At 34.4% G+C, this 20,395-nt stretch overlaps 2 protein-coding genes across 5 annotated transcripts; both read left to right on the plus strand.

Annotated features, from left to right (window-relative positions):
* The first annotated feature begins 303 nt into the window (after positions 1-303).
* LOC7474671 (uncharacterized) lies at positions 304-8,632 on the plus strand. Of its 2 annotated transcripts, none has more exons than XM_024603770.2 (16): positions 304-612; positions 881-948; positions 1,042-1,197; positions 1,748-1,915; positions 2,117-2,267; positions 2,623-2,702; positions 3,370-3,642; positions 3,720-3,863; positions 4,281-4,415; positions 4,705-4,803; positions 5,387-5,446; positions 6,277-6,481; positions 6,901-7,019; positions 7,550-7,618; positions 8,024-8,122; positions 8,207-8,632. In XM_024603770.2, exons 1-16 carry the CDS (start codon positions 507-509, stop codon positions 8,444-8,446), a joined length of 2,172 nt encoding a protein of 723 aa, XP_024459538.2. In that variant the 5' UTR covers positions 304-506; the 3' UTR covers positions 8,447-8,632. The 2 variants fall into 2 exon arrangements, with proteins under 2 accessions (XP_024459538.2, XP_002308056.3); XM_002308020.4 differs by having other exon boundaries at positions 307-612; positions 5,390-5,446.
* Positions 8,633-11,909: 3,277 nt separating this feature from the next.
* LOC7474672 (putative clathrin assembly protein At5g35200) lies at positions 11,910-20,269 on the plus strand. 3 transcript variants are annotated; one of them, XM_024604172.2, is made up of 16 exons: positions 11,910-12,172; positions 12,840-12,961; positions 13,070-13,139; positions 13,285-13,382; positions 16,525-16,666; positions 16,746-16,867; positions 17,156-17,239; positions 17,361-17,411; positions 17,516-17,581; positions 17,684-17,749; positions 17,857-17,937; positions 18,034-18,111; positions 18,588-18,737; positions 18,854-18,929; positions 19,216-19,328; positions 19,483-20,269. In XM_024604172.2, the coding sequence occupies exons 2-16, from the start codon at positions 12,866-12,868 to the stop codon at positions 19,858-19,860; spliced, it is 1,671 nt and encodes a 556-aa protein (XP_024459940.2). In that variant the 5' UTR covers positions 11,910-12,172; positions 12,840-12,865; the 3' UTR covers positions 19,861-20,269. The 3 variants fall into 3 exon arrangements, with proteins under 3 accessions (XP_024459940.2, XP_024459941.2, XP_002308057.4); XM_024604173.2 differs by having other exon boundaries at positions 11,917-12,176; XM_002308021.4 differs by having other exon boundaries at positions 11,921-12,172; positions 16,746-16,846.
* Positions 20,270-20,395: the final 126 nt, after the last annotated feature.

Below are 20,395 nucleotides of genomic sequence, written 5' to 3' on the forward strand. Positions count from 1 at the left end.
CTTAGAAATTTGTTGATATAAAGCTTGTTCTAGGTTTTTTTTTTAAAAAAACTTGGATCGGATCAATCCCAGATAAGATGGATCAAATACAGATGGCTTATAAAAAATCAACTTAGTAATCTACCGATATAAGTTTTGATTTTTTTTTCAAAAAAATTTCATTTTAAGTTTTTCTTTTCTTTTTAGAGTACATGATGAAAATACCTATGGTTTATAGAGAGCAAAGGAAGGACAAAGGAAAAAAAACAGAAGCAAGAAGACTAAATTAAGACAAACGTAAGAGTATGAGGACCAAGTGCACAATTAAGTACAAAGTCCAAACCGAGACAAGTGCCCTAAACCAGTAACCCTTCTCCTCCATTCTTTTACTTTTAGACGCGCACAGTCCCTCTAGTATCTCGCTCTTGGAATCAAAGCATCAAACTCAAAAACTCTCTCACTCTCTCTGACTTCAAGGAGAGCTTAAACATTCATCAACGGACTGGAAGAGCACAGGGCAAGCATCGATGGACCGTCACGCACTGCATCAACCCTCCTCTTCCTCATCAATTCCTGCAACTGCAAACACTGTCTGGGCTGACGCGTCTTCTCTCCTTGAAGCGGCTTGTAAAGGTCTCCGATTTAGCTTCTCTTTTTCGACTTCCTAAAACTCTATTTTTATTTTATCGCATTTGAAATAGTAAAATATTAATCGTGAACTAAGCTATTTCTTTTATTTTTGTGATTTGAGCTCTCATTTTTTTATTATCAAGCATTAGACTACTGATTCTACAATTATTAGAATTTGAATTTTCTTTAATACTTAATTAATTAGTGCAAAATGTATAATTCGACTCTTTTTTTAGTGATTGATTTTAATTAAAATAATGATTTGTAACAGATTTACGCGATGGTGAGCTAATTCACGGTGAGAATTTCAATCTTTACGCTGCAATGTCTGCTTTAGAGGTAACTTGATACATTTTCATTTTTAATACAGTATTTATTTATGAGTTTAGTGATTTTTTTGGCTTTAATTTGTGTATTAATTGATTTTGTTAGATAATGGACCCGAAGATGGATTCTGGTATCGTCAACAGGTACTGTTCTTTTGATGAAGCAATTGAAGACGGTGTGGCGCCTGTGCCTATTAGCTCTGACAAAACTACTGATGTTCAGTGCATGATTGACATCATGGACTATCTCTTGACGTGTGAGGTATTGTGGAGTTAATTCTAATAAGAGGTTTACTTTCCTTTAGTGATGCATAAATTTAGCGGGATCAAGAGCATTTCATCACAATTGAATGTGGAAGTTGTATGAGTACCACCTGGCAGTTACATTTTTATCTGAAAGAAAGAAACCTGTTTATAATTCATTTTGTATTAAAATTTCTCTCAAACATCTACTTAATATATTTTCCATATACTCCCTTTTTCCCTAGCGCATATAGTTTATCAACATTTCTCTTTATCCAATGCTCACCTGCCCTGTTTGTGATGAAAAAGTGAAATCTTTGATGAAAAATATACTTTATATGCACATGCATGCACTGGAATTTGCATGCATTAATAATTACACGTCTCTAATGTGCAAATATGAGTGAATGTGGGTGTTGTTTCTTTTCTTTTCCTTGTAGCTGATACATCATAAGCAGCCCTGGTCCTGGACTTTGGTTCAATAGGTGGGCTGGGAGTGGGGCAAATCCTAAATTGAGTTCTTATCAGTAATACAATAATGTTTCTAAACAATTGTCTTTTCATGGAAGGCAACATGGCACAAGGGTCACTCATTGGCACAAACTGTTTTTTCCTGCGCCTACCTTCTGAGACCAGAGAGGACATCATCACATGCCCTACTGCATTCTTATTGCAAAGTCATACGTGCAACATGCAAGGCAGTGATTACAGTTGTCTCAGATGCACGTACTCATGAAGTAAAGTATTCCAACATCTCCTTTAACCTCTGTTTATTTTGTATCATTAATTATTTGCTTTTTTTTTATCATGCATGATTGCTATCTTAATATTAAATTTTATGATCATTCTAATTGCAAGATGTGCTGCATACTTGAATTTTTTTATTGTTTCTTGTGCTTGTTTTTTATAAAATGATTTACAAATTGGTTATTTGGCAGGAAGAGGATCTTTTTACAATGGCTTATGGCCTTCCCCTGAGTGGGGATGGAGATGAAAAGTGCTTGTCATTGTTAAATGCTGTTGAAGAGAATATTTCTCGCCAACTACGAGCTTGTAAAGCCCCTTCATCCAAAAGAAAACCGTTAGAGGGTATTTTTCTGATAACATATATAATTTTAACAGGGGCATTGTATATCAACATTGAGAAGGATTGGATGAAATGAGCACTTAAAGTTAAAAAAATTCACAAGGGCCACATATTTTTGTTGTTAGGATAGAGGGGGTGATCTTTGAATTGTTTTGAAAGTATAGTTGAAAAGCTTGATCTCATCTACTTATCCAATCACTTAATATGTAAAATTGTGACTTTCACATCAATTGCACTGGTTTAATAAAAGAGAAGGTTGTGTTTTGTTACCATTCATATTTCCACACTATCTTTTACTGCTTGGCAAGATGTATCAACGTATTTCTCTTAATTAATATGGTGATTTTTTTGATGCAGATATAGAGCCTTTACAAACTAATTCTGATCTGGAAGAAGGCTACTGCAAAGCATTGTTATGCCGCTTACGCTTTCGTAAGGTCTTATCCTGTGTTTTCTCTAAAATGCGTGCTGTGGTGAATATGGGTCCTTTCTATGCTTAATTTCTGTTCTTTCATAATGTTTGCTCATATCCTGAATGTTCAATGGATTTATTTCTTTTCTAATTGAGATCACAAATTTAGTTAGATTGGCTTGTAGCTACATAGAGGATTCTGGAGATATTGAATGCCAAAATTTATCAAGGAGTCAGGATTTAAAACACCTGCTTTGACTTCTGGTTAAAAAACCTCATGCTGTTGAAAACAAATGATGAAGTTTTCATTTTGACAGTCACTTTTGAAAGACTTAAATATTGTCTGCAACATTAGGGTTTTCTTTTCCTTACTTCAATGTTGGGGAATCAGTGATATGGTTTATAATTGGATATTTCTTCCTTTCTACTCATCAATTATCTACGTTTTCTTGTTTCTCCTGGCTGATATTACTATAACACAATTCTGGTAGCCTGGTATCTTGGATTTCCAAGTATGCCTCTTCTTTTATGTCTTCTCTATCCTTTTCTCACTTTCAGAAAATATGGTCGCCCATGAGTCAACTTCATTTGTTTTTTTATTTGGTTCTATGTGCTTAAGCTTTGCAGCACTTTGCACTTGTCTTTTGTGGTATGTCTTGTACTTATTTTGACCATCTTTCCCTTGCTTTCAGCACTTTTTCCATGTTTTAACCTGCATGAGGCGACCTCAAGGAAGAGGTCTAGAGTTGGCAAGAAAACATATAGCTTCCTGCATTTCAGAGCTGGGAATAATTCTTAAATCAGCAGAATTCCTAATGTCTAATGCCTATGGAACTTGTGAAGATGGTACAGAAGATAGAACAACTGCTTCTGGCCATCAAGCTATTGGGTTTGATGCTAGTTTAAACAGCAGAATTTCAGCCCCAACTCCACCACGTTCAATTAAAATTCTTAGTTGGAAAAAGGTTAGAACTTGATGGTTAGTAGTGTGGTGTTTCTTCATTTCATATTCATTAATGTTTTTATCTTTCTGTTCTGCCAGGCCATTGAGTATTTTGAAAAACTTCTTCATGATCTAGATATTATATGTTCATACCCGTTGGACCCTTCTTTGGAAGTTCTTTTGCGCTTTGTGGCTCAATTTCAAAAAGCACAGCCTGATTTGGTTGCAAGAGCACATCTCCAGGTTATTTTGACTTTTTCCACGCTATCTTTCTGATTATTAGAATGGCTGCTACTGGATTGCTTCCTTGTTTATGAATTCCTTAACCTTTTTAATTGGTCCAGGTTCTCTTATCATATTGAAAAGAATTATGCACTTCACTTTTTATTAGCCCAGGCCTAGTTATTTTAATTTTTAGCTGAAAAAAAGAAGAAGAATATGGACGTGTTGCCATTTTTCAGTTCATGAGCCTGTTATGGAATGCTGTATTATTTGTTCCTTGAGTTATGCTTAGTGATTGGCATTCTAATAATCTGTCCTACTTTGTCTTCCCTTTTTTTTTTTTATCTAGTTTAACTTGTTCACCATTTTGTACAAGATTCTTTTGGTAGTTACTTATCATTACATTTCTGGACTCTTAAACTTGACAACTTGTAACAGCTTCTGTTGGTTCAAGATGGAAAACTCTACGGGCGGTGTCCTATGTTTTCTCTGATTATTAGAGCTGCACGTCTTCCTGAGGTCTTTCTGCACCATGATATTCAGAAGAATGAATATGTTGTACAGTTAGGACAGGTGAAGACAAGTGTTGTCTTTTATTATATTCCCTCAGTCTCAAAAGTGACTGCCTTGTAAAGTTTTACTATTTCTCCACTCCCCATTATAAATTTTTGAAGCTGCCTTTCCATTGTAAAAATGACACTTGAAAATAACGTGTTATTAATAATAATAATAACTAAGAAGCAAATTTGAAAAGTCATGACTATCACATATCCTATTTAAATAAGTTGAATATCATGAAAAGTGATGGTGGTCAATGCCATGTTATCTTCTAATAATTTTTCAATTATCACATGTGATGCAGTTAGTGATCAATATGCTCAAAATTCTTTGCACAAATGCTGCATGGCAGAGGCGTAAACTCGGAAAGATTTTACAAGATTGGCGTGTTATCTATGTACAGGTTTGTAATCTTCCTTAATGTATTGTCTGCTTTGTCTGCTTGGGTTGTTTGTTTCTGTTCCTGAAGCAAATTTCATTTCAAATGCACCATTTATTTTAATGACAATGCTTTCTAGTATATTTATTGAAGAGATAATTGAATGTTAACCTGTCCTGAACCTAACCATTATTGTGGAAATGAGTAACAATGCTTAACCTAATCAAAGTTGTATAAACTATCATGCAATCTGCCTTGTCTACATAAATTATGAAAGTGTGGCATGTCTCTTGTATTAGTATTTTCTGCTTAAAATTTTGTTTACTTATTTTTCATTTTGGTCTATTTGATGTTTAAGGTTACCATGCTTTAAGTGCTGGTTTTGCTATTGCAATGTTGTCTGCTCCTCCACAGCCACTAACCTTAACATCACCTTATTCTGTTAAGTATCTGGCTATTCAAGCTTGATGAGTTTCTTGCAATTTAATGATTTTTATTAACTCTTCAAGACCAAATGTAAATTATATGGTTCCATGTATCTGCTTTCAGAGTTATTTTGGCAGACATCAGGTGGTGTTTATTCTTATGTTCTACATCTGTTTGTTAGCAGATAGAGCTTGCTTTCAGAAAGGAGTTTGGAGAAGGCTCTAGCGTTTCAAATGGCGAGGTATGTTGCTCTCTTGAGCATTTTACTTATTGTTGCACCCAAAAAAGTACCAGTGTATAAAAGGGAATTGGATTCTTAATCATATAAATAATTCCAATTTATGCATATAAACATACTCATTTAGATTGGTAGATGAATAAGTAACCGTGTGTATGGCTGAAAGTGAAAGAGTTTGGGAATCAATTTCATTGCCTCAAGATGCTCAGTATTTGTGGTTTCACCATTTGGGTCCTTTATAATACATTTAGAAAAGGGAATTGCCTGAGCGGCTTTACTGTTTGGTTTCATTCTTATTTTTATTTTTATTCTTAAAGAGAAAAACAGAAATGCCATAATCATACTCTGCTATTGTGAATAGAACATTGAAATTCAAACATAGTGTGATTAGCGTAGCTGTTGTGAGAAAACTAGCATGTATAAAGCTGTTATGAAGTTGTAATTGAACACTGTCAGAAATTAGGGCAGAAGTATTCTATTTGTTTAATCATCCTTATTATATCTTGATTAAATCTACTATAATTTTCATCGCAAGGCTTTGCATAGATGTTGCTTGTTGAGAGGAAGGCTCTTTGTTCTGAGATTTCATGTCGTCATGCGTCCAAACTTGACAATACTTGTATGATTAGTTCTATTGCCATTTGGCTTAAATGAGTACAAAAGAGTGGATTCAGATTATTATTTTTTTCATTATTGAACTAGATATAAATGGGTATCTGTGAATCTTTTATCTTTGCATTCTAGCAGTTCTGTGTTTCAGTTTCTGTTCACCCAATGTCATAAACTGAGATACTTACTTTACATAGAGTTATTAAATTTATTTGGTTTTGCAGAATGCATCAGCGAGAATATTAAAACACATCCTCATTTGGGTGGAGGAGCAAACTTATTGGATTTCCCATCGATTTCTTGTTCTGGGTTTCGAATTAGAGCTCTATTCTCCCAGTGAATATTGCATGGTGTATTGGTATTTGTATGTTGTTCTGATCAGGCTTGCAGAGAAAACACATCTGAAGATGACAGTGAGCGATGGCAGTGGTAAGCATACCTCTACTTCTCGCATGTTTTGTTTTCAGGGATAGAGGCCAGAACTTAGGAGCAAAAACGTTTCTGAAGTATGACAAATTGGAAGCATAAAACTGCACAAAACAATTCTGCTAGATTGCCTTGGGGTTTCAGTCTAGGATTTGACTAGATGAGTCTGTCTGTAAATGAGCTGTTGCTTAACAGGACATTGACATATGGGTCATTTGCAAAGTTTTCTAGCATTTTCAGATCATTGATTGAACAAAATTGACTTGGTGGGCTGACTGGGCCAGTTCCTCTGAGTGTGGGCAGACTCTTAGTTCCAGGATAATAAAATATTTCTTATATTCCTCATACAATTGTTTCTTCACTGGTAAATCTCCTTAGCATGCACCACCAATTTGTTTCATTCATGTTCATCTGTCAATCAGCTAAACAAAAGGGAAAGAAAAGAAAGGATTCTCCAAAGGACCTGGCAAGAGACACTAGGATTCCTCCTGCAATCTTGTTTCTTCAATGCCAAATATGTCTTGCTGAAGGACTCACACTGGTACATGTCCTTTTTTTAATACTTGTTGTCTCATATCGTATGTCCATTGCACAAAAGCTAAACTGATACAAAACTTTTACTCAATTTCTTAAACTGCAATAATATATATGTATATACAACTTCATTCAATTACAATCAATTAAAAAATGTAGAAGTAGAACCCGAAGTCTTGATTCTTTCTTTCAATTTCAACAATCAATCATAGTAATTTTTATCTTTCTTGTGATGGACCAACAAACATGGGGAGAGGGGGTCTAGTTTATGAGGTTATGCATCCATTCTCGAGAGCTACCTAATCTGATGTTACTGTGGATGGAATTTGTCCTTTTTTCCATTTTATATGCCCTTGCTTCTAGGAAGTTTGAACCCTACTTTGCAGGTTTCGAAAGGATTTTTTTTTATTTTAATCGATATTGTCTTTTTATATATTGTGAATCTGAGAACATATGCCTTCCATCTCTTCAAATAAAATGCGTTTGTTTCACCATTGTCATCTCAATTGCTCTAAAGGACTTGTTCTATTTGTCTAGCTGCTTGCTGCTTTGAGGAATGAACTGATGGTTTTACAATCTCCCAGCCCATTTAATTCTGAACACGAGGTAAAGTGTATATCTTGTGTATATGGTAGTTAATATCATACCTATAAACAATAAGGCAATGTTTGGTAGAGCATCATAGAATGCCATATGTTTAAAAGAGGAAATAATGGTTGCTCTCTCCACAAATAATGTTAAGCATTAACCGTGTTGCCAAGATGAATGGTGTCATTCAGATCAATTGATATGTTTGTTGGAAATATGGCGTTGCAGAGTCTTGACTGAGATATTGTGCTCGGTGTTTATTTTAACAAGTTATCTTTTCTTTGCATTAAAATCAATTCATTTGATTGGAGGAGCAAAAAAATTAGCTTAGACATCAGATAAAAAAATATTTCTCGCACAGAAGCGACCATGAGATGGCTCAATGATGTCATTTCTTCTCACGCCAAATTTATTTTTCTCCAGAGGTTTATACAGCATTTTGAACTTCTACAAAAAGCTTGTATCCCTGATCACATTTCATACCCTTCATTCAAGGAATCAACATCCTGCGCCCGCTTCTCTGTAAGTAGTCTATGATGGTTACTAGTTATCGCTACATGATCTTTTCTTATATAAATCTCAAATGATTTCTCTTTCTGTCTACAGACATTAGTTATGTATAATTATTTCAAGGATGCTCAGAATATTGCAAAGGAGGTGAGGAGTGGTTTTTCCAATGACCCAGACAGATTAGCTGAACTCCGCGTATTGGAGCAGGTTGCAGAACACAATAGTATTGCCCTCAATGTGATTTGTCAGGTCGGAGCTCTCGATCCGTCGCTCAAGGTTTCCTTTGAGTTCATCCACCATCCATGTTTTGCCACTGTTGTTGTCAAGAGATCTTGAAGGTTTATCTTTAAGGACAGTCAATTTTGAAACACTAGGCAATTTAGTTAGGTGGTATAGCAATTGTAACATTTTTAATTTGTTTCTCTACAAATTCTCTCCATTATTATTTTTTTTTTATCATTTTATGTAGATACCATCATCTCCAAAGAGAAAATAAGTAGAGCATCGTCTATTGCATTCTAACCCCTTTTTTGGGCGGTGGTTTCCTGCTCAGCATGATGTCAGACCGAGGGTAGCTTCTCCTCAACTCGTAGATTTCCATATTTTCAGTCAATGCCCACTAATATTTGTATTAGCAAAAATATCACTTTAGCAGCACTCAGTTTATGCCCGCGGGAGCCCCACCAAGCTCATAGACCGGGTCTTGTTTTGCTCTTCTGTGACTGCCACGGTCCAACCTGCTTCTGGTCTTTTTTTCAATCTAATCATGCCACGTGATGTTCTTAGCTGTGATTTTGAAGGCATTATTTGGCATCCAAGTTGGCTCTATGATAATTCCTGGTGATTTTGAATGCATCGCTATAGGGTTCATGAAATTTGGACTGGTTTGGCATTTGTAGATTCGCACTAATATAAACCACGTGAATCGCCAGGAGATTCTATTCTACTTTCTAGAATGCTTCCAATTTCTGCTTCCAAGTCAAAATCAAATCTTGTACATCAAAAAAGTGATCAGACCGCTACAACTTTTTCAGGGTAAATAAGGAATGACAGAAAGTGGAGCCCACGGTGAAAACCTTGCTCACACCCACCATTCATCTTTGCTTTAGATAGGTAAATGATTTTGTTTTTTGTGTTATTATTTTGGACGCAGAAGAAAACACAATAGAACAAGAAGAAATTTAATGAATATATTGATGGATGAATTTATAAATTCCTTCTCAATATATAAAAAATAAGTGAAAAACTATCTAAATTCTTATTAAAAAAATTAATCTCGATGAATAAAACTTACATTAAAATATCATATCAATGTATTAATTATTCCTATAACCATCGAAAAAGATTCTTTTATACAACACCCCCCCCCCCCCCCCCCCAACAAGAAGGCCAGCTAGGATGGATCCGAGTGGGACCGGACACCATAAGTTAAAACAGAATTTAACAGGACAAAAGCTGTCCTTGTGAATTGTTCAAATGATAGGAAGATGTGGTGGATGACTACTTTTTTTTTTTGTTATTTGTATTTTTTTTTAATCGGTGAAACAATGCAAAAAATAATATAATCCGTACATATTGTAATTAAAAAATATTATATTTATAGCTTGTTTTATTTAGAACAGCGTATTAAAAAAAATATACGGTATGGACAAGAGAGAAATAAAAAGAAAGAAAAACTTTATAAATATACCGAAATTTTGATTATAACATCATCACTATTATTGAAAAAATATCAAAAAACAGATCCAATGACACCAAGAAAAATAACCAACGATGAACCGAGTGAAAGACACTTGCCACTAAAGACAAGTGTGTCACCCACCATCTTTAAACGGCAAGCGTGACCTACTTAAGTTATCATTGGTGATCAGTTTTGATTTGTCTATGAAGTTTTTCTTTCTTTCGATTTCTCTCTTATCTCTCATCTTTACTGTTCATTTAATATTTTTTTATTGGATATCGCTATTTTGAACAGCGATAAGCTATAAATATCGCATTTTATAATCACAACATGTATAAACTATGATATTTCATTAATTTTTTAACTATGTTATTCCGTGAATATTTTTAATTTAATGTGGTGTTTTTAACCTGTTCCTCTTTCTTTTCTTTTTTTTCCTGATTGAAGGGTGTGATCATCCTTTTGCGAATAGGGTGGCTCATTTTGAATCACTGCTGGCTGGCATAGCTGCGTTCCACGTGGCGCCAACAGTGACGGTGATGATCTAACCTCTCCCTCCCTCCCAGCTGTATTAACTATTACGGTCCACGGATTGATCAGTGATCACCCACCAATAAAAAAATAAGTGTTTGTTCGATTTTGTCAATGATTTTCATTGTTGGATTAAACAACTTACTGTAAAAAAATAATCATGAATGTCCTTTAGATTTTCCCATGAGTTCAATGAAATTTCACATGAATAGACGTAGTTCTAGATTCTTGGTAAAAATCTGATTTTTTTTATTTATATTTTTTTAAATTGTTTTGATGTTTTATATTGTTTTAATGTGTTGATGTTAAAAATAAATTTTTAAAAATAAAAAAATATTTTAATTTATTTTCATGCAAAAACCATTTTTAAAAAAATAAAAAAAAATAATTCAAAAACATAGAGATACCAATTAAGAAAATAATCATGCATGCTTAAATTGTAAATGATGTTGGCGCGTGGAAGTGGGATCCATTTCAACTCGCCATGAGAAAGAGTGAAAAATCCTATATAAATAGCAGAAGGCTGCATTGATGATATTGCCAAGAAAGCAAGGACACTCATCCAAAGTTAAAAGAAAATTCAAATTTGATGTCTTTAAACTTTAGCTGGCTGACACTCTTTTATAGTCAAAAACCTCTCCTGTCTTTAACCCAACTTTCCCTTTCCGTTCTTCTTGCTGTTCTTGTTTCTTTGACAAGAAATTCTCAAGCTGTTGTGTTGTCCTAAAGCTACCCGGTATTTGAAAGAGTTTTAATCTGTTTTTTATTAAAGTTTGATTTGTCACGCGCACCATTTTATTTGAACAGAAAATTAATGCTTAATTAATGCTTTTTTGAACAGAAAAAGTTAAATTAATGCTTTTTTGAACAGAAAAACAGTTTAAAAAACAACTGCTACAACTATCTCACACTCTTCTCATCCTAAAATACAACATATTTCATAGTTTGATTTGTCACGCGCACCATTTTATTTAAACTTGTGGTGGAATACATTAATGGCCTGTCTTTCTCATTGAGCCTATTTGTTTTTGCGGTGGAAAAAAAATTATTGAACAAAATTGATTTTTTATACTTTTATATCGTTTTGATATATCAAAAATAATTTTTTTAAAAAAATTATTATTTTAATATATTTTCAAGTTGAAAATACTTTGAAAAGTAATTGCTATCACAAAATTAAAAAGGCTCTTAATGTATATTGTGATACAAAATGTTTTTCTAAAAAGTTTTAGTTGAAAGTTTATGAAAATGATTTTATGTTATATTTTTTTAAAATTTTAATATAAGTACATCAAAATATTAAAAATATTAAAAAATGATCAATTTAATTTTTTTAAAATTAAAAACAAAACTAAATACAATTTCAAATATAAAAACAACCTATACTTAAAAATATAACTCTATGAATGAACATATGACAAATGATGTATTGGGGAGAAGATTATAAGTTCCTTGAAAATAAAGAGGCAAAAAGCCACGATTTTTAACAGCTAACTGACTTGTACAGGCACAGGCAGGCTAGCTATTTTTATCAAGGAGACAGCAGTACAAGCCGTATTTCTGACACAGAGAGAGAGAGAGAGAGAGAGAGAAACTACCATCAGATGAGACTTGAGAGAGAGACATTATTTATAATTTTATAAAAATAGCATTAAATAAATAAATAATATTCAACGACGCCGACGAACCAACAAAACCGAACGAACTAATCAAATTCTGACATACTTTCATATTTCTCTGTCAGACAGACTTTTCTTTCTCGTCTCTATCACTTCTCCTCCTCCTCCTCCTCCTCCTTTGCCTCTCCCCATCTCTCTCTCTCTCTCTCTCTCTCTGGTATTCAGTTTCAGGTAGGTGATTATTACCAGCTCTTTTTTCCTGGATTTTTTTAAAATTTGAGTTTTGATGATGTAATAATATATTCTCTTGAATTTGCAAAGTTTTCTTTCTTTTTCTAGTTTTGGTTTAGATCTTTTGGCGATGATAAGTCAAAGGGTGTCTTCCTTTTCCATTCTTTTCTTCTTTAGCTAAGCATGGATGCTATTTTGCTTCTGCTGATTGTTGATGTCTTTTAACTTGTTTGTGTTAGTTGATATTGTATTTAATGTTTTCTTGGACATCATTTTTCGTTTCTTGATTTTTTTGTTCTTTCATTGAATTTGGTGGATTTCACAGCTTTTTGTTTTTTATGTTGATTTCTTGCCTATCTTTTCTTTCTCTTTTGTGTTTTTATTTTGATTTTGTGGGATTTTGGTGATTATGGTGGTGGCAGTACAGATTCTTTTTTTTAAAAAAAAAATTAGTAAATGTTGCTGATATTTTACTGTTACTGATGGAAGCTTTATCTTTTATCTATCTGGATCTAATTACTTTAATGTAATGTAAACGGTAATTGTGAGCTTATTAAAGTCAGTTCAGGGGTCTAAAACTTTGATCAGATTTTGACTCTCTAAATTAAGTGCTAATTGAATTAGAGAGTTAGTGTGAGGAGAATTGACTTGATGAGTTTGTTTGTAGAATTCTGTATTTGAGAGGGAGAGAGAATGTCAGGTGGAACCCAGAAAAGTTTGAGGAAAGCACTTGGTGCCCTCAAGGATACCACCACTGTTTCATTGGCCAAAGTCAATAGTGATTACAAGGTATTTTACTAGTTTAAAACAATCATGAAGTTGTTGTTGTGGCTATTTAAAGTTAGGTTTTGTTTTGAAGTATTGATCTTGTTGGTTTGGTGGTTTTTGCGATTTCAGGAATTGGACGTTTCTATAGTTAAGGCCACGAATCACTATGAGCGACCTGCAAGGGAAAGACACATTAGAGGTACATGAAATGCTCTCCTTAATCTTACAAGATAGGAAGTTGGGAGCAACATATTGATTGTGGCAGTAAAAAATGCGACGTTCTAGAGAAGGAAAAATTTGATGGATGTGAAGCTCATGTGCTTTCTATTTGATTCTCTTTGCAGCTATTTTTGCTGCCGTTTCAGCTACCAGACCTCGGGCTGATGTTGCATATTGCATCCATGCACTTGCGCGGCGTTTATCGAGGACACATAACTGGGCGGTATGTGCATCAGCATCATATGAATCTTATGTGATTAGATAGCTATGAATAGAGAGGTCTGAAGTAAATTAAGTGCTATTCTGCCTGTTTAAGTATCCAAATCTTCATGCCTTGGTTGGAAATAAATTTTTTGTTTTGGCTTCCAGGAGCCCTCAAATCTACACTAACTTCCTCTTTATTTCAAGGTATTCACACTACTAGAAAATTGGAAAACACCACACAATATTCCATCGGTATTTTAATTGCTAACAAAATTTTTGATGGAAACCTGTCATTGCTAAGTTACTTGTCGGGAATTGTTGTTTTGTCGGTATTTTTGTTGGCAACAAAAGTTGCCATTTGCACCAAAAAATCAGATTTATTGCCCATTTTTCATCGAAAATTAATTTCCAACGGAATTTTCAATCACTGATTCTGTTGAAAATGCCCAAACTTTATGTGACTTTCCAATGAAATGGATGTGAAATTGCCGACATAAATGAAGCTATCCGTAGGTGATTCCGTCAGTGTTTTCACTAATTTTTTGGTATGTTGTTATGATCCCCTAGCTAATCTAAACATACAACAACTCCAAGCATCTTCAAGTCAATAATTACTCACATTAAACTCATAACCACAACAAAAAAACACTCATGGAATTATTGAAACAATAAACACATATCGAAAAAACATAAAACATTATCCAAAAAATATGAATGTAATGCATTATAAAACACTAACAAATGTCTTACACAATTTCAATTTTATTACACAATGAAACATTGTATCTAAATCAATTCAACACTACTTTTTAATCAAAATCCTTCTCTTCATGGTAATCAAGCAGCTCGAGTTAAAGTTCAGTTGGATCCAAAGAGAAGATGTATTATATATGCATAGAAAGATTAAAGTAGATGAATGTCAAATAATAAGATTTGTTCTGAAGGGATAAATTTTGTCAGCGTTTCAAGGGTGGTTTTGCTTAATGTTGTGTGGAACACATTAGTTGAAAGGCAAGCTATTAACCATGCCTACATGCTAGGACAAGAGAAAGTTGTCTATGTTTACCATCTCATTACATTAGGGACAATGGAAAAGGAAAAATATTTCACCAAGTTGAGAAAAGGTGATTGTCAGAGCTGGTGTTTGATTGCATAAACAAAAGTGGTAGTCATTGGAAGTTGTATTTGATAAGGCGGACAACAGAAAGGATAATATTATGGAAAAGATGATTCAATATGACAAGCTCAAACTCATGTTTAAGAATATTGTACATCAACCAAAAGATAGCAATCTAGTAAAATCTTTTGGCTTAGATTTGTAGTAAATCCTACCGATTTTTTGCTACATTATCCTCATTCTTTGAAGTTGAAAGGTGCAAATGTTTCATACTACTATAATTCTGAGTGTATATCATTTTAGAACATATCAATGATTCAATATAATGTTATGTTTAGAGAATTTTGTTTTTATTGAAGGGAAACCGTAGGGATCTCTATGTTAGTTGATAGTCTTCACATCTTCTGCATTTGAATGACAAGCCTTTAATCATTTGAAAAAAAAAATGATAGATTTATTTTGACGTTTCTTTCATTTAATTTGAGCATCAATTCTTTCAGATTTTTTTTCGTTTCTTGAGTAGCAAGGATATCCCAAGAATAACTAATTTATTCAATTCAAACTTATTGACGAGTCGTGTGGGTTGGCTCGGAATAACTAATTTATTCAATTCAAGCTTATTCATCATAAATTAATACATTTTAATTATTATCAATTCCACAAAATCAATTTTCTTCAAATTTCCAACTTAACAATAAAATTAACAAAATATAATTAGTACCCATTAAATTATCCATTATTTCTTCAATTATAACACACTTAGGTTACAAAATCAAATTCAATTTTTTCAAAATCTCAAACAAACCCTAATATAAAATCAAGCATTAATACAACGAAATTATCTAGAAAAAAATTGTAAAACACTTAAATATATAAGCATACAACAAATACTACAAACAGTTTCAATAAATTAACTAAAAACATAAATGAATTAAAAAAAAAAGGTGGGTTTACAAACCTGGTGGTGTGAGACTTGACAAAAAATAGAACCAAGAGACGGAAGTTGATGCTATTGACAAATGTTGGTCGACATCGGTGGGTTGAGGGGCTGGATTTGCAAGAGGGCTGCCGGAATTAAAAGATGGGGCTGCTGCTGTTCTTTTAGCAATCGAAGATGAAGAAATGGGAGGAAAGAGAGAATTATCGGGTTTTAATTCATTTAAAATGGCTGATATAAATTCTATCGGCATTACTAACGTGTAAAATTTCTGATGGAATTGCTGATGAAATTTTAATTGATTTTTTTTTATTTTTTTTATTTCATCGCTATTTCCATTGAAAATTATTGATGGAAATGTTCTATTGGTATTTCTATCGGAAATTATTGACGGGATATTATTCATCGGGTTTCCAATGCTATTTGTTAATTTTTTGGTAGTGTCAAATATTTGCCACAGTTCCTGTTTTCATTGGAATTCAGTTAGGCGATGGTAAATGCATAAACTGCTGATCATAAGCAACACTAGCCCTCTGGATGAGTCACCTATTTTGAGTACTAGACTGAAGGCATTTGATGCATCATGTAGCATGATAGTTCATATCTTGGAAAAGTTAACGACCACCTGAACTTCCACCTGACAGAATAATATATATCCCTGTGGTCTTTGTTGTTGCAGCACCATGTTTTTGCGGTCTTCTGTTTTACCAATTTCAAAATGAAGTAGCAAGAAAATCCTTTTTACATGAACAAATAAGTGAAAGTTTCTTCTTGAGCAACTCAAATTTATAGATGGGATTGGTTGACATTTCCCCTATCTGCCTCTATATCCATCTCGTTCTGAAACAGAAAGATATTAATGAAGTTTATTCTTGATAAAGTTAAAGCGCTTCATGTCAGTGGTATCCGTAGTTCAATTTCCAATATTCATGAATCCTGTGGTTCATTTTATGGAAAGCATTTGTTGTAATTCATTAATAAATTGCTTACTTTCCAAAGTCATTGCTTTGAGTGATTTGATGTTCACATTATGTCATATGCATAGGTGTATTTCTGATCTATCCATGTGTTTTCCTACAATGTGTTTGACTTGCTGCTAATTTTTAGGTTGCTTTGAAAACTTTAATCGTTATTCATCGTGCTTTGAGAGAAGTGGACCCCACGTTTTACGAAGAAATCATTAATTATGGAAGAACCCGAAGTCATATGCTTAACATGGCTCATTTCAAAGATGATTCCAGTCCGAATGGTATCTTTTTTTCTTCTTGGTGAAGTGATTATTCTTGTTAAATCATTGTTTATGATGATTATTGTTATGTGCTGGACAGCATGGGATTATTCCGCGTGGGTTCGCGCCTATGCCTTGTTTTTGGAGGAGAGGTTGGAATGCTTTCGCGTGTTGAAGTATGACGTTGAGATGGATCGACCTGTGAGAGCTCATCTTTTTAATGTGACATATTTTAGCTCTCAATTTATTCTTGATTTATTTGTTGAAATCCCTGTTAAAGTTTATCATTTCAACCATTTTACTATAAATACTATTGTGTGGACTTTACAGCACCTAAGCATTGACATTTGTAAATTTGAATTTTTTATTTAGGTAAAAAGAATTTTGGTTTTAGTTAGAAGGAATTGTTGCTACTTCATTTCAGCCCCTTTTATTCTCAAATAGCATGAACATTTGTGCTAGATGTGTCATCGAAAACTGTGGAGTTTCATTGATAAATCTTTTATGCAGAGGACCAAAGATCTGGACACTGTTGAAATACTGGAACAGTTGCCAGCTTTGCAACAGCTTCTTTTCCGTGTTCTTGGTTGTCAGGTAAGTGATCTTCTCAATTTAAAGTGAAAATATAATGGTTTCTCGATTTAGGATAGAGTTATTCATGAATGCCTTTTATTTTGTATTTAAATGGGCAAACAATTTTGTACCATTCGTGCAGCCACAAGGTGCAGCAGTCAATAACTTTGTCATTCAGTTGGCACTTCAATTGGTGAGTGGACTTTGTAAATCATGCTTATTCTGTGTAGCTGGTTTGACATGCAGAGGTTTTTTTTACTTCTTACAGCTTACACTTTTTGTCATCTATAATAATAGGTTTCTTCAGAGAGCATTAGAGTTTATCAAGCTATAACTGATGGTACTGCCAATTTGGTTGACAAGGTAAGCAAACATCATTGTTTGTCAAATAAATGTTTGTTTTTCACGTTTGAAGCTAGGCTATTGAGCAAATCATGTACTTACAATACTTTTTATGGATGACAGTTCTTTGAGATGACGCGCCTTGATGCTTTGAAGGCTCTGGAAATATATAGAAGGGCTTGCCAACAGGTAATATCTTCTTGAATGCTGTGCATATGACAGTTTAACCATCTCTTAGCGTAGCTGTTATTTATGTATTTCCATGGTCGTACTCTTTAACTTTCTGCTTATTTCAGGCAGAGAGACTTTCAGAATTTTACGAGATATGTAAAAGCATGGATATTGGACGTGGAGAACGGTTTATAAAGATTGAGCAGGTTTGCATTCTCATTTGTGGTGTTTTCCTGGAACATATATTTTTTTAGGATCCTTCTCTTTTATTCTAGTCGACTAATTTTTTGTTGATAATGAAGCCCCCTTCATCATTCCTACAAACCATGGAAGAGTATGTGCGAGATGCTCCAAGGATGTCAATAGCTCGAAAGGATCAGGTACAGAAATTCTGTGTGTAATAGATTTGTGTTGGAGGGAAGAACAGAACAGCAAAGGGGCATCAGATATCATTTATGTCGAAAATTAGCTAAACAAAACTTTTTATGAAATTGGTTAATTGACAATGGAGTGGATTTCTCAAAAGGAAAACCTCTGCTTTTGCCTGCGCACCATGGGCACAAAGTTGTCATGCATGCGATGTTACTGAATGTTACATGGCAAGGCATGCTATAAACCTCTATCAAATCTATTTTCACATGAATTAGGCATAATTAAAAGTGCATGCGTTTCTAATGCCAGCATGTAAGATTTTCCATGTCCCCACTCTCTGTAATTATTTATAAAGGTCCTATTTTTCCTTTCTAAAAAGTAATAACTAATATTTGTATATATCTTTAGTTCCTGGTTTATGCTATCACCTTTTGTTATGTTCTTGCAATAATGATTATTGACAATGTAATCTTCAACTTTGCAGTTTGTGGATAATAAAATTGCTGCCCCCAAGGAAATCTTAGCCATAGAGTACAAAAAGGAACCTGGGGTAGAGGAGGAATGCCCGCCATCACCACCTCCACCTGAACCAGTAAAAGTGGAAGAGCCTGTAGCTCAACCACCTGATTTGTTGGTAATTTCTCAACCTCTGTTTCTTTTAATTTGGATGTGGTATTTCTTTTCCAGAGAAGATTCTGAATGTTTTTCGGTTCTCTTATGAGCTCTGCTCTTTCCCTCCTTTTGGTGTAGGGTTTGGGCGATCCTCTTCCAGTTGCTTCAGAGCTAGATGAGAAGAATGCCCTGGCTCTTGCTATTGTTCCAGTCGGTGAGTTCCTTATGATGGTCCAATCTTACACGCTTTTGGATTATGGCTCAAAAGTTTGAGAACTCATTTTAAATTAGATTGTAGCATACACTACAACAACATGTGTAGCTGCTGTGTTGAGACATACATTGAAAATTAACCTTATGGAAGGCAAACCCTCAAACATTAAGACTTAAAATAGAATGAAGACCATGGTTGTATAATTTGATCAGATTAAGTTCCACTGCAATAGTTTGTTTGCAATAGTGAATCAGGTTTTATGTTTTGCTGTTTTCTGTTGTTGCAGCTGAACAACAAAGTACTGCTATCCCAAGTCATGCAAATGGAACTACAGGCTGGGAACTGGCACTTGTCACAGCTCCTAGTTCAAATGAAAGTGCCGCTGCTGCTAGCAAACTGGTAATTTTCCATAATTGGTTTCCTGTTGGCAATTAATATCTCACTAGAACAATTTCAATTTGTCTACTTCCATAGACTTGGATTGTTCATATGAACAACGTATGCAGTAGCATTCTGGTTATGCTGATTTTTATCACTTGTGTTGACACCAAAGGCTGGAGGGCTCGATAAACTTACATTAGACAGCCTCTATGATGATGCAATTAGAAGGAGCAACCAGCCTGTGAGCTACAATCCTTGGGAGCCAGCCCCAATGGCTAATCCCATGATGCAAACAGCTGTGCATGATCCTTTCTTTGCCTCCAACATGGTGGCTGCACCACATTCAGTGCAAATGGCACAAATGGCAAGCCAACAGCAAGCTTTTATGTTACAGCAGCAGCAGCAGCAGCAGCAGCAGATGATGATGATGATGGGCCAACAACAGCAACCTTCAAATCCTTTCGACAACCCTTATGGAAGCAGTGTCCACCCCTATGGCTCAGGTAGGCCGCCTGTTCAAGCATACAATCCATATTCGGGCCTTATTTAGAAGCTTTGCGCGAAGCACATTCTTTTTATGGAAACACGTGAAAGAAAAATCTTGGGAGAGCGGTCGGCTTTGGTTTTTGAGATTGGGAATGCTTGAAGACTCGATAGTTGTGTACTGTATGTTGTGTATGTGCAGTAGTCAGTTAGAATGAGATTCTTCTTTAATAACTAGTGAGACAAAGGACTGTGGATTAGCGATTATTTGCATTGAAGGTTAGTAATAATGCTTTTCAGACAACTACAGCTTTTTCAACCTGCTTTGTTGTTGATGATGTTTAAGCAGGTATTTCATATCTTGTTATTTTTCCCCCCGTCAGGTTTACTTGTAGATGATAGGAATGATATGTAATCTCTGTGATTATTACCACATTTATGTAAAAAAGAACACCAAGTTTGATTTGTGACTCAAAGTCTCAGCATCAGATGTCATTGGTTCTTGTAACAATACTTACTATTCTCTGTCTACTCTTGTTTGCCCCACAGTTGGAGCTTCTCAACAATTTTGAACTTGTCAGGCAGCAGAATTTTGGAGTCAA

The sequence above is a fragment of the Populus trichocarpa genome, chromosome 6, assembly GCF_000002775.5.
Source record: "Populus trichocarpa isolate Nisqually-1 chromosome 6, P.trichocarpa_v4.1, whole genome shotgun sequence".
Lineage (NCBI taxonomy): Eukaryota > Viridiplantae > Streptophyta > Magnoliopsida > Malpighiales > Salicaceae > Populus > Populus trichocarpa.